The sequence below is a fragment of the Physeter macrocephalus genome, chromosome 16 (assembly GCF_002837175.3).
Source record: "Physeter macrocephalus isolate SW-GA chromosome 16, ASM283717v5, whole genome shotgun sequence".
Classification (NCBI taxonomy): Eukaryota; Metazoa; Chordata; class Mammalia; order Artiodactyla; family Physeteridae; genus Physeter; species Physeter macrocephalus.
The window spans coordinates 56,464,177-56,478,233 of NC_041229.1; the positions used below are offsets into that span (position 1 = coordinate 56,464,177).

The 14,057-nt window shown below is 36.8% G+C and overlaps 1 protein-coding gene across 17 annotated transcripts in view; it reads right to left on the reverse strand.

Annotated features, from left to right (window-relative positions):
• Positions 1–14,057, reverse strand: part of EMSY (EMSY transcriptional repressor, BRCA2 interacting) — a 97,971-nt gene that overhangs the window by 23,538 nt on the left and 60,376 nt on the right. For 9 of the 17 annotated variants that reach the window (XM_055091581.1, XM_055091589.1, XM_055091580.1 and 6 more), the window contains 5 exons: positions 13,843–14,041; positions 5,823–5,987; positions 3,942–4,097; positions 2,879–2,920; positions 74–273 (listed from right to left, as the gene is read on the reverse strand). In XM_055091581.1, the coding sequence (XP_054947556.1) occupies positions 74–273; positions 2,879–2,920; positions 3,942–4,097; positions 5,823–5,987; positions 13,843–14,041 (762 nt within the window). The remainder of the gene's footprint in view (positions 1–73; positions 274–2,878; positions 2,921–3,941; positions 4,098–5,822; positions 5,988–13,842; positions 14,042–14,057) is intronic. The other 8 variants (XM_055091583.1, XM_007104944.3, XM_024131630.3 and 5 more) reach the window with 3 other exon arrangements.

The window sequence follows — 14,057 nt, forward strand, 5'->3', positions numbered from 1 at the left end:
AGGAGATGAAACTAAACCTTATTTCAGGAAGGAGGCAGTTACAGAAGGTAGGAGGAAAAAGAAGAGATACAACCTGCTGCATGATGTGGGTGATTGCTCCAGGGGAAGATGCTGGGATGGACTTCACCACCACCGAAGTCTGTGTTGCGGTCTGTGACTGAGCCACGTGCTGGAGGAGGGTCCGCTGAGGCTGGGAGGGCTGTTGGGGCTGGGAGCGATGGCTGACTGAAAATAGAGGAGGTGATGATATTTCTCCAGAAATCACCACAGCATCTGTAACCAGTAGTCATTTGAAACAAATGTCTGTGAGATTGCATCACAGAGAGAAAGTGTGGTACTAGGAGGCAGAAGACCAGAGTCTGCCCACTTATGAGCTGTGTGACTCTGAAAAAGTCACTTATCTTCTCTGAGACTCTGTGTCCTCATCTGTAAAATGGGAATAACAGAGCTATTAGAAGGATGAGATGAGAAATGTATGTGGAAGCACTGTGAAAACTATTATCACAAAGGAGGAACAAATCCCTTAAAGTTATATCCTCTTGTGAGTTGTACTCTTTCTCCAGTGACCTTTACCCCATTGAGGTAACAAAACAACAATCAGTTTCTGCAATCAAATCCCAGACTAATATCTTTAAGGACAGTGAGACAGTACAAGTTCTTTAATCTCTTGGTCCCGGTTCCAGATGCAATACAAAAACCAGAAGCATTCACTCCTTTATATATAAAGTGACACTGTCTCATATCCTAAAGATGTAAGAGGTCAAGGTGATACTGCAGAAAGAGAACTGGACCAAGAGTCACAACTGGATTCTGTCCCGCTCTGCCACCAAACAGCTATGTGAATTTGAAGAGGTCACTTAAACTTTATGTTATTAACCTCTAAAATTTAGAGGTGTTATTTTGTTTGTTTTATTTTTGGTTTTTTATTGGGATAAAAACTTATTTCTTAGAAGAAGACCAAATGAAGTAATGAATTGAAAATGGTCCTTAAATTGTTAAGTACTAAAATATAAAGTTAACAAAATAACAGAAAAGTCAGTGTTCTTTCTTTCATCTATTCAAATTTAGCTCATCTGACACAAATGAGTGAGAGTATAGTTTAGGAAACAACCCCACCTCTTAGTCTCTTGCTACAAGGTCCCATGGAGTAAACTATACATTTATATTTACATTTATATATAGATGTAAAACTATACATCTACGTTGATGCCAAACTACCATTTTTAATCAGCCTCAATTTCAACTTTTTTTTTCTTTTTAAAATTATTTATTTTTGGCTGCGTTGGGTCTTGGTTGTTGTGTGCAGGCTTTCTCTAGTTGTGGCGAGCGGGGGCTACTCTGTTGAAGCGCGTGGGCTTCTCATTGCAGCGGCTTCTCTTGTTACGGAGCACGGGCTCTAGGCACGCAGGCTTCAGTAGTTGTAGTGTGTGGGCTCAGTAGTTGTGGTGCACGGGCTTAGTTGCTCCGCGACGTGGGGTCTTCCTGGTCCAGGGCTCGAACCTGTGTCCCCTGCATTGGCAGGCGGATTCTCAACCACTGTGCCACCAGGGAAGTCTCCTCAATTTCAACTTTTTAAACAGTATAAACAATCATCACTTCTTATTCTACAGACCTTTAAAAATGCTTATGGTCACTAGGAAACCAATTTTTTGAATCAGGAACAGATTAAAACAAATCTGTAAAATTAGCTAAGGATTTTGAGAATATCAAACTCTCTCTATAATCTGTGGTTCTAATTCTCATATATCTTGATCTACAATTTCAAGTAGTAGTGGTTCCACACTTAGAAAAGTCATAGTGGGGTGCCCAAGGGTAAGATGAACACTACAGAAATCAGTGTAAAAGTGCACTAGTATAGAACTTTAATAAAACTAGCCAGTGAAATATAAACAAGCTTTATTTTTATAACACATTCTATCTAAATTCACAAATGCAGTTTTTCTATTGTTGCTATACATATGCCTACATGTGATATGAGGTTACAGGTAGCACCAGCAGTACTCTTTTATAAATGTATTACAGTATCTTACTGTATTTCACAATATGCTTTATATGTACATTTTAAATTATAGGTGTTAATAAAATCTTTCATATATGCTCAACCCAAACTGAAAAAAAGGTTTATATTAAAATAAGTATTGAATCAGTTATAACCGAAAAAGAGAAAAAACAAATCATACCAATAATTTCAAAATTAAGCAAGCAAATTAACGAAGTTTACTGATGTAAGCATCATCAGAAATGAATGACATTTGAAAAATAAATAGTACATAAATATAATTTCTGATGAAATTATCAGATTATATATGGCAGATTTCTGTTGCCCACACTAATCTTCATAATTATTACATTAAATTTATTAAGAAATGAAATGGATTTAATAGATGATCAACTAAAACCATTTAAAAATAATCCTCATTCAAGATACTATAAATCTCTTCATAGTAATTCCTCAGAGTGCAGAAAAGTTAGAGAAAAATAATATCCACTGCAGGATGATACAAGAGGCCAGGGCCAGGAAGCTGGCTTTGAAGTCAAAGAAAAAACTCAGTGAGGCTGAGGATATGATGGGAGGAGATTATGGAAGGGAGGTCACAGAGTGCATATTTGGGAAACAGCTGAAGTGACCTTAACTGGGCCATGTAAACACCATAAAAGTCACTTATTTCTTTAAACAACTCATTTTTCCAATGTCAAACTGCTCATTTCTGAGAAAGAATCCTAGTATTCTGCAAAAGGGAAGTCTCTCTCCCTTTCACTGAGTAGAGCTTACCTTTCCTCTACCAGATCAGAGTAGAGCGCATCCATTTAAGTGGTTCCCCCTCAAACAATCATATTTTACCTTAGGTTATACTACAAATGGATGCACACCACTTACCTAGAAGGGGAAAAGCAACCTCTGTCCCCTCATCAGTGCGTTCTGAAAAGGATAAGTAAGGGAAGAAATCATAGGTCTTTTCATCTATTTACTGTTTGATAATCTAGTCTATCCCCAGAGGTTATTATCGAGTTCCCCAACATACTACACTCTGCTTTTTGCTAAATAGCTCTAAAGAAAGATACTAGATGGCTTTCCATAATCTTTCATCGGATTTTCCCTTTAGGCAATTTTAACCCATTAGTCTTAACAATATCTCCTAAAATGATGCCAAAGAATTCCTTTTCCACTTCGTTATTTACATCCTTCAAATATTTGTAACTTTATGTTCTTTTTTAATTACTGCTAAAGAAAATGTAAGACAGGTATTCTTTACATACTGCCTCATAAATTATCTCTCCTAACCCCTAATTATTCACATTACTACTCTCTGAACTATTTCAAATCTCAAGGTAATGAAGTGTCCAAAACAGAAAGCAGTATTCCAGGTGTGGTCTCACCAGAATATGAAAGAATCTATTATCCTTCCTGCTCCACTTCTCTAGATATGCCATCCAAAAACCTCATTAGTGTTTTGCTGCCAGACCACATTTTAAACAAATACCTAATGTGTTTTCCACCAGAACTCCTAAGTATTTACAGGGATTTAAAATTTTCCACATTTTTTTCTTTACATTTAAAAAAAAGGGTTGGCTTTTATACCTTCTTTCTCCCTTGACCCACCTCCCCTTCCCCAAAACTAAAAAATCCAGATGCATATGAATATTTATTCTTATATAAAAGATATTCTATCCTCTCACTGCAACTATTGCCCTATGTTCACAGATGTTATTTATGGCCAACTTGCAGTTTTATATTACTAGCAAACTTTCTAACAACCTATTGATTTTTTCCCTCTAGTCATTAAAGACAGGGTAAATCCCAAGGACAATGTGAATTTGCTCCGAGAAAACTGGAAGAGATCTAGAAATATGAAAAATATATTCTCCCCCAAACAACCATCTCATGAAATCCAGAAATGTAGCTCTCCTACCTTAATACTGCTTTTTAAGAGGACACCTACCAGTAGTGATGTATTCAGCAACTAGTTCGGACTCTACCACAGCAATTGATGGACTCTCAGGAGAATGTCTCTTTTCCTGGGTCATCTGAATAGGCACTGCCATTTGACTCAAGTCAATAGTGGGTTGTCTTGGTTTAGATTCCAATTTTTCCTTTACTGTATAAAAAAGTCAGGGGGAAAATTAACTTTTATTACAAATAAGTACTAAAACCAGAGTTGTCCTCAGGAATAATGAACAAGACCTCTGGGGTGCCACATGGGCAGTGACTAAGGAGTCAGTGAATTGAAAACAAAAGAGCAGACTGCTATGTATGGCTGTAGCGTGCACAACTTGTGCAACCATACCCAGCAGCCTAGCAAGAACTCATATGCTATCAGACTAAAATCCCCCCCTATTATCACTAGGCCAAACAATTGCATCTGTTTCCCCTGTACATACTCCCCTTAGAACATTTCCTTTACCCTTCTTCAAGGCAGTACCTGGTATTGTGGAGTTCACCAACCTGAAAACAAAGGGTGAGTAAGCAGTACACAGCATGATTTGCTCTAGGGCACACCTGCCCAGAAGAGCACAACACAGTGAATAGTGACCAGTTTAATTTGATCTATTAAAAATTCAAGATCATCTCCAAAGAAATGTTACAATATTTTTAGTGACTCTTAAAGAATAAAAATTTTCAGTGTCAGGAAAATATGGCCTCTCTGTTCCTGGAAAAATGTCAATGGAATGGTCTGGAGTCAAGAATGGTTTCCATGGATAGAATAACTTTCTATATTATCACTTTTTCTACAAAATCATTTGGTTTCCACCCTCTAAAAGGCTTTAATGGAAATAGCTGAGTATGTAAAAGATAAGGAGCTGAGGAAATGACTAAAGCCAAAAATAACACCAATAGAAAGATTAACCAAAGACTTACAATAAAAGCTAGTATTCTTTGGGTAGTGTAGCGTGGATGTTATAAACAAATAGTAACCAGTAATTAAGTACACTGAATGATCATTCAGATTATTCTCACCAAGCATATAATGTAACAAAATCAAGATAATCATTTAAACAAAGAAAGCAAAACAAAACCAAAGGAATACAAAAGTCACCCCACAAATAGAGAGGACATTGAACTAGGAATCAAAAGACATGGACTCTCACTCTGCCACTAACCAATTGGGTAACCTCTCTAGGTCTTGGTTTGTTTATTCATAATGAAAGGGTTGGATGAGATCATCGCTAAGGTCCCTTAAATACTCTGACAATATTTGACCTATTATAATAGAAAAGTCAGTATAACTAACGCAGTTTTGCCTAGAGTTTATCAAAGATATTTAGTAACTAGAAATACTGATTGGATCTTGTTAAATAAGAATAGCTTTGCATGGAAGTTCAAGTTGTAAAATTACACAAAGAAGCATGAAGATAAAAAAACAAATTAGAATGCTAGCAAGGCCATTAACGGTGTTTTAGGATCACAAAACTGCCCCACAAATATCAAGGAGGATGGCAGGGGCCCTCGAATCTGCCTCCTACTATTCTTGAATAGAATTGGCAACTGTACTGCATTTATCTTCGTGCTTAGAGTTGATAGACCTACTCCTTTCTGGTGACAAAAGGCAACAGGATTGTCCATTTTAAGCAGGAGACAGAGAAGAAAGAGCTCTGCCATTTTTTTCTTCTTTCTACTGATTATAGTCTGTCTATCCTTCAGTACTCCTGTGAACATCTTAATGAACTGACAAGTAAACAGACTGCACCAATGATCATAGACAAGTCCAGAGGGGGGAAATGTGCTCAAATGATAACAAAGAAAATATAACAGTAGTAGTATTTTAGCACAACCCATCTCTAGAGAAAACATGCTTCATTCAGTTGAGCATGTGAATTCATACCTGTTGTCTGTTGGAGTTCTAACAGAGCTTTGATTGTTGAAGTAGCTGATTGTGATTCACTGGATACATCCTGATAAATTATGGTGGGGCTAGTCTCCATTGCAATCTCATGTTCTGACCAATCCTGACGCCGGGAAGCAATTACATGAACTACAGGCTGGGAATCTGTTTTATATTAGTTAAAAAAAAAAAACCCTATAAACAAAGTTTCTCTTAAAAAAAAACAATTTGTTTTTTTTTTAATCTTTGTTTTACTATAAACTTCATGCTTTATCTCCCCAAGAAGACTGTAAGCCCCCAGAGGGCATAATGTCTTTCATGTCTGTATTCACTTATTCATTCATTCACTGATTCAACAGACTAGGCACCTATGTGCCAGAGTCGACATTTGGCACTGAGGATATAAAGGAGCTCATAGAATAATCAAAGGATGCTCAAGAAGCACACAATCTGGTTGGAGAGACAGACATGTAAAGAGACAAATTACAATTCAATGTTATAATTGCTATAATAAATAGGTGTGCGTTTGTGTGGGTGGGTGCATGTTTGTGTGCAGTAAGAACAAAATGCTGTATGAGTCTTGTTTTCCCCAATGCACCTAAAAATGTGTTCTGTATTATAACCTGAGCATTCAGTGAACACTTGGATGGCTGAGTTACTGAAAGGAAATCCTGTCCATTGACAACAAGAATGGATAGATGATCTAGAAGCAGCATGATATGACACGTATAACATTTGGAGTTCAAAGGCTTATGTTACAGTTCTAGCTCTACCAATTATCAGCAAGTTAATTCTCTGGGTCTTAGTATCATTATTTCTAAAATGGCAACACTAAAATTACCTCTCTACCTCACAGGATTTCTGAGGATATAATGAAATGACGTACATAAAAGAGCTTTATAAACTATGAAGGACAATAGAAGTGTTTTATTTTGTTGTTGTTTTTCTGGTTGTGGGATGAAAAGTTCTAAGCTTTTTTGTTAGTTTCCAAATAAATTATAGCCTTAACTCAAGGCTTATTATATTCATGCTATATAAGTATGCATGTAAATTCTAAATACACATAAAATTAAACAACCAGTTATTTATTGAGTTTTCCATCTACAGAATAAATAGGTTGTATTAGACTATTGTTAAGTTCCTAAACTCCTTGGTCCAAGATACCACACAGGAAATTATATAGGCTATAAAAGCATGACTCTTACTCCCAAGTTTAGATTATAATGAAGGAGACATAAAATAAAGATATACATATAGCTTTGTATTTTGGGATAAAGTCAAATGATTAGGGCAAATAGGGCAACTATATACAAAGAAAAAGACTACTGTGAATTGGAATGGTCAGTGAAAGCATCACAGAAAAGAATTTATGCAGCCCTAAAACCAAGAATAAATACAACTTAAGTTCAACCTTCTATGAACTTTATATTTTTGAAAACCACAAAGTTGTCCAAAAGGTGAAGTGGGGGGGAATGACTCTTAAAAAAACAACAAAAAAACTGTCTTCCCAAAGAAAACAAAATCAATATACAAAATATCTGGAATTTTTATTTACCATTAACAAATTGTATTTCCGCTCCCCACCGTAGTCTCTAAACACTAGGTAGAACATATGCCACACCAGGGATGTATAATTTCCATTAAACTTTCAAAAAAAATCTAGATGATTGAAGGACAATATCCTGTAGTAATATCAAATGCCACATGAGGCATATAACAGTTTTTCTTTACTCATTCTAAGTTGATATATAGAATTTAAACTTAAGAGAACTGATTATATTAGGGAATCATTAGTTTTATATAAACTAAGTTCTCAATTTTAAGAATTTCTCATGATGCTATAAGTACCCCTGGCTAGGTGAGAGGACCTATAGGCAAAGAATGACTTTGCAAACCAACTCTGTAAAATACACACACTGAATACCCAGAAGAAAGCAAAAACTGCACTGGTAGAGAGATAAGGTAGAATAAAACTGGAAAGGGAGAACAAATTTCCACATGGGACCACCTGTCAGAGACACCACCCCACATAACATCATCCCATAGGGACTGGGGAGATTGGTCTTTCTCTTTCTGCCCATACTCAAAAAGTGTAGCTGACCATACAAAGCACCAATGCAGCAACCCCAACTGCTGTGACACAGAATGAGGGTGTGAACCTAAATGTGAAAAACATTCCTTGAGTGATATTCCTCTCTACTTTTGGCTTATGCTTAGACTAGATAAATCTACTGCCTACCAAGTCTGATGCTGCGGTCAGAGTGCAATGACTGAGACACCAGGAGCCTGATCTAACAGTTCCATTTGATTATGCAGTGTACATCCATCTAGACTTTCCTACGTCTCTTGAGGATGATGGCCTACTGACCCTCAGATATCTTTCCCCACAGGTCATTTAACAAATATTTATTGGGCATCTACTACATGTTAGGTACTAGAGATAAACACTGTATTGCTATATCCAAAGGCAGATTCAGGCATCTCTATGGAAGAATGTCTCCTATGTCCTTACTATAAAAAGCCTATATCACATTTGCAAAGAATCATAAGATCTCTCAGCTAGAAAAAACAATCTAAAAGTATTTTTAATACTATCATCAATCCTATGCTAAAATCTTCAAAATAGCCCTAACAGTCCAGGAATCCAGCACCACAGAACTCACTGCTTTTTTTTTTTTTTTTTTTTTGGGGGATGCGGGGCTCCCCCTGCTGTGGCCTCTCCCGTTGCGGAGCACAGGCTCCGGACGCGCAGGCTCAGCGGCCATGGCTCACGGGCCCAGCCGCTCCACGGCATGTGGGATCCTCCCAGACCGGGGCGCGAACCCGGTTCCCCTGCATCGGCAGGCGGACGCGCAACCACTGCACCACCAGGGAATCCCCGTGAACTCCCTGCTTTCTAAGACAGTTTCTTTCCATCTTTGCACTGTTAGGAGAATTAGAAAATTTTCTTATATAGAGTGGAAACAGGTCTTCTGATTGCTACTCAATGGTTCTAGTTCTGTCCATGTACCTACCAAAGACCAATTCTTTTCTCTCTTTCATGTCACAGTCCTCAAGATAACTGAAAACAGTTCCGTGTCCCCCACAACCCCACCCAATTTTCATCTTCTCTTCTCCATGATAAATGTCCTGTCTCCACCTACCATTCTTCATATAAAATGATTCCCAGATGCCTTATACATCTAAACCATCTCTTCTAAACTAAACCCAAGATGTCTATATCCCTTCCATGATGTAATAGGTACCTTCCCTCTGAAATACTGTCATAAAGCCCAAGGTCTTCACAATATTTAACTGCTTATACAGCTTTGCCCCACAAGTTCCACAGAACATTAATTCCTGAAGATGTTCTGCAAAAGGGACTTCCTGGTGGCGCAGCCGTTAAGAATCCGCCTGCCAATGCAGGGGACACGGGTTCGAGCCCTGGTCTGGGAAGATCCCACATGCCGCAGAGCAACTAAGCCCGTGCACCACAACTACTGAGCCTGCACTCTTAAGCCCACGAGCCACAACTACTGAGCCCGCACACCTACAGCCCGTACTCCGCAACAAGAAAAGCCACTACGATGAGAAGCGTGCGCACCACAATGAAGAGTAGCTCCCACTCGCCGCTACTACAGAAAGCCCGTGCGCAGCAACGAAGACCCAACACAGCCAAAACTAAATAAATAAATTTTTTTTAAAAAGATGTTCTGCAAAAGAAGGGTTCCATGGTCAAAAAAGTTGGGGGGCATTTTACATTATATCCTTCATCTTTCACAACATATATTAGCATATAATGGCTCTGAAAAGTTCTGCAATAAGTATGTTTTGCTTAACCTCGATTTATTCCTCACCCTCACCATGACTTACCAAGATCATGAAGCTTCTGGAAAAATCATCCTAGAAACCAAGTTGTGGCCTACTTAAAGCAATGTCTTTACAGGATGCATTTTTATATTTGCCTCATACCATGTTCCATCTTAAATCCTTACCCTTGGTTTTGCCTCCTTTTTCTCTTCCATTTTACTTCACATAATCTTATATTCTAGCTAATCTACCTTAAAACCTTTTGGAAATAAAGAGAATATAAATAAAGAAAACTTTTAACATTTTTTCTTTCTTTTTTAAAAAAAATCTAGAACCCAATAAGCCAAATAACCCTATTCCCAAGTGAGAAGGGGAAAATAAGAAGATCCAAATAGGAAGGAAAGCTCAGGAGCTGTGGAAGGTATTCAGCTCAATCTTCAGTAAGTGATCTAGGCAAGTATGACCTTGAACTATTAGGGTTGGTCATCTAGCTATCAGTATGTAAAAATACTTCAGGGGTATACAGCTTAAAAGGCCCACCCACTAGGTTAGGGGAAACGCCAAAAAGGAAAAAATGTTTTGGACTCAGGCAACGAAAATTAGTATATAAGGCTGAAGTTTAACTCCATACCACAGTTATTATGGTTGCTGTTCTGCTGTTTGTTCATTCAGGGACTTTTACTGGGTATCTACTTAGAGCTAGCTAACCTCTTCGCTAAATATTGAATATATAGCGATGAATATGATCCTTGCCTTTGAGAAGCTAGTAGCCTAGTGGAAAGGAAAATAATTATATTAAACAAACAAAAAAAAAGTACAAAATAAAATGATGAATGATAAAATAGCTGGCAGTACAAAGCAACTTCAGAAGCGTAGTATATAGAAGGAGTGATGAACCCCCCTAGGGTGATCAAGGAAAGTGCCACAACAAGGTGAAGATGAAGGTCTCTATTCTAGCCTGTGAGGAGATAGCTCAGAAACAAGGTATAAGGCCTAAATTGCTCCTCCTTGCAGGTGGGGAATGGTGGGGAAAGTTTAGAAACCACAAGCAGAATCAAGAAATTCCTTGGCATAAAAGACATCCTTATTCTAAGACTTGTGTAAAGGAAGTCATCAGAAAAAGGATATGAAGTCAAGCAAAGTTGATTCATTCTTACAGTAGAATGCCAACTATCAACTATATAACAAATAATGGGCTTTAGAAAACTATCAATGGACGCTTAAACTAGTAGATTAATGTTTCATGAAGAATATGATATTTATACAGTCTCAAAGCATCTCCCATAAATTACCATTAATCTCAGAGGGAAATATGGTAACTTCATAATGCAAAAAAAAAACAGGAAGACATCATCTTAATTAATCAAGAGATCGACATTAACATCATCAATATTGGGACAAACTGACATCAGTGCCTCCTGATAAGACAAAGCTAAGGATATATCACATCTGTGGAACTCCTGCTAAATCAAATGATAAAGAAACATCAGACAATACCAAATTGAAGACTATTCTACAAAGTAACTGATTATTTCCTTCAAAAATGTCAAAATCAAGAAACACAAAGAAAGGCTGGAGGATTATCCAAATTTAAGGAAAATAAAGAGCCATGACAATTAAATGCAACTAAATGTAATGCATGATCCTAATTTGGATTGTGGACTGGTGGTGGGGGGCGGGTGGTGGTAAAACTACAAAGAACATGATTGGACAGCTGATGACATTTGAGTGGATTGTAGATTACAGAACTGTAACTTCATATGTCTTGATTTTGATAACTGTATTTTAGTTATGAACAGACTAACCCTTAAGAAATATAAACCTACAAATGTAAGTATTTAGAGGTAAAGGACATAATGTCTACAACTTGCTCTCAAATGGTTAAAAAATTTAAAAATTGTAGACACATGGGGGACAGAAAGAGAATCAACAACAAAGCAAATAGGGCAAAATATAAATAAGTGGTGAATCTAGGTAAAGAATATACACAGGAGTTCTTTTTAATCTTCTTGCAACTTTTTGTAAGTTTGAAATTACATTAAAAGTTACTAAAAAGAGGTGCGCTAAAAACTACAAAAGCAATATAAAGAAAGAATGGACTCTTATATAGTGCTTCTATTCCCCATAAGTATGACCCTCTTATACCTTGAAAACCAAACGAGTCTTAGACTGATCAAAACCTTTATCCCTTTCCCTAGCGGTCCAGTGGTTAAGATTCTGCATTTCCACTGCAGGGGACATGGGTTTGATCCCTGGTCGAGGAGCTAAGATCCCACATGCCCTGAGGTGTGGCCAAAAAAACCCCCCCAAAACCCAAAAAAAGCCCTTTATTCCTTTCTCTTAAATCATAGCATATATATTCCCAGCCCCTGTCTTTGTGAGAATGTACTAAGGAACTATACAAGGATATGGTGAGAGGAGTAAATGCGGATTATAAAAACTGGCTTTATAGTCAACTATATTACATATACCTACTTTGAATGGTGAATTTTTTCTGTATTACAGAATATTTTAAAAAGAAGTAATATGCAATGAAAGATAAACAAAAATAAAAATAAATGATGCCATGTATAATAACAGATCAAAGAGGAGAAAACTTTACACTCAATCAGTTCCAAAAATAGCCAAATTTTTGTCCCTTTCTTAGAATGAAAATTGAAGGCTCACTAATGAAATGGTATGTTAGGGAAGTAATGATTGGCTTATAGCTCTCTTGGGAAAAAACTAGCAATTTCAAAAGATAACCTGAGATTATGTATACACAGACATCTACTGTTCAGGTCCCCATTTCAGCACCAATTCATAACCTAAACATTTTACCTGCCCACTATGAAAATATTTCTCAAGGGAAAAAAAAGGCTGGTATTATTCAAATAACTACAGACTTAAAAATAAAAGAGTAAAAAAAGCATCTGATGAGTTAAACTAAGAATGGAATCTATACATATCAAATCAGTAAGTCTAAAAGAAATAGAGAATAAGCATCATCTTACTATAACTAGACATAAACTGATTCATAATCAATACAGAATGATAAATTAAATCTTAGCAAATTGATTCAGAAAATATTACTATTATTGATAATATGCAGAAGAAAATTATCCATTTTCTAAAATGAGGGCCATATTGTTTGTTCAAATCAACATTTTAATTTTTAATTGATGAGTTTTCAAAGACCATTTCAAATGCTACTTCCTTCATAAAGTTTTCTCATGAAGTTTAATACATAGTATAAACTAATAAATAAATGTCAAATTGAATTAATGGAATAATCAGCAATTTGAACCATGAGTAAGACTAATCTGGGAAGATTCCACTGAAGAGTTAAAATAATAATTCCTGCACAATAGTAAGAAACTATTAGAAAGGTGAAGGTGCTAAGAAAGCATTCCAGAGACAATAATGGAGAGGTGAGGAGAGGAAATGGAGTGAGTGAGGAATGATCAAGAGAAGATAAACAGTTTTGTTTGGATATATCAGAGCTTATAAGTACAGGCATAAATATACTACCTGACAATATGGGTGGTTAAGGTAACTGACAGACATGGGTACTAGATTTGTAGAAAGTCTGAAAGCTTATGATCATGAGTCTATTTCAAGTGACTTCCTAGAACAACATAATTAAAATAGCACTAAGGATAATGATTTTCCCTATTATGGAGTCTGGCTTCATAGCACCTTCCTTATAATTAGGACAACCATATAATTATCATCTAAACTGGAACACTTTTGAGAGTGAAAGCGAATGCTATTAATAACTATTCTAGAACAGAAATAAACTAAGACTTGTCCCATGCAAACTGCAATGTATGATCACCCACTTACAGCCCACTTATGGCCCCATCTCTGACCACCTCAATCCTTTCTCAAGATTCAGCGACAACCATTGCAAAAGGTATATTCACTTTCTTGCATACTTCTCCTACTTACTCAAAGCAAACAGAAGGAATCACAGCTCTATCCAGTTTGATAATACCTACCTGCCAAAATCATCATCTAAAATTTACCAATTACTTGATGAACATATGCCAGGCAGGAAAGAATGGTAATAAGCCTTACCAAAAACAAAACTTCAGCTCACTGATTACATATCAAACAAAAGACAATAAAATCAAAAGAACTAACAAGTCAAAGCATACATGTTTGTTTGAGATCCCTAGATTCAACTATTTTAGAACTAGGGCACTATGTCAGCAATAATTACATAAATCAGAAGTAAAATGGATCTTACCTTGGGAACTTTGGGAGGACTCCGTAGAAGAGGAACTACTATCTGTATAACTCTGTGGTTCTTCTTTTCCCTCCTGAATAGATGAATTACCAGCCTCTGCCACCCTGGATGCTTGCTGTAATGTTTCCGTGACCAGCTGCCTTGTTTGCTCACTAACAACTGTAGCTTGAAACGTCACTGGTTTAGGTTTAATAAGAACCTAGAACACAAGCAAA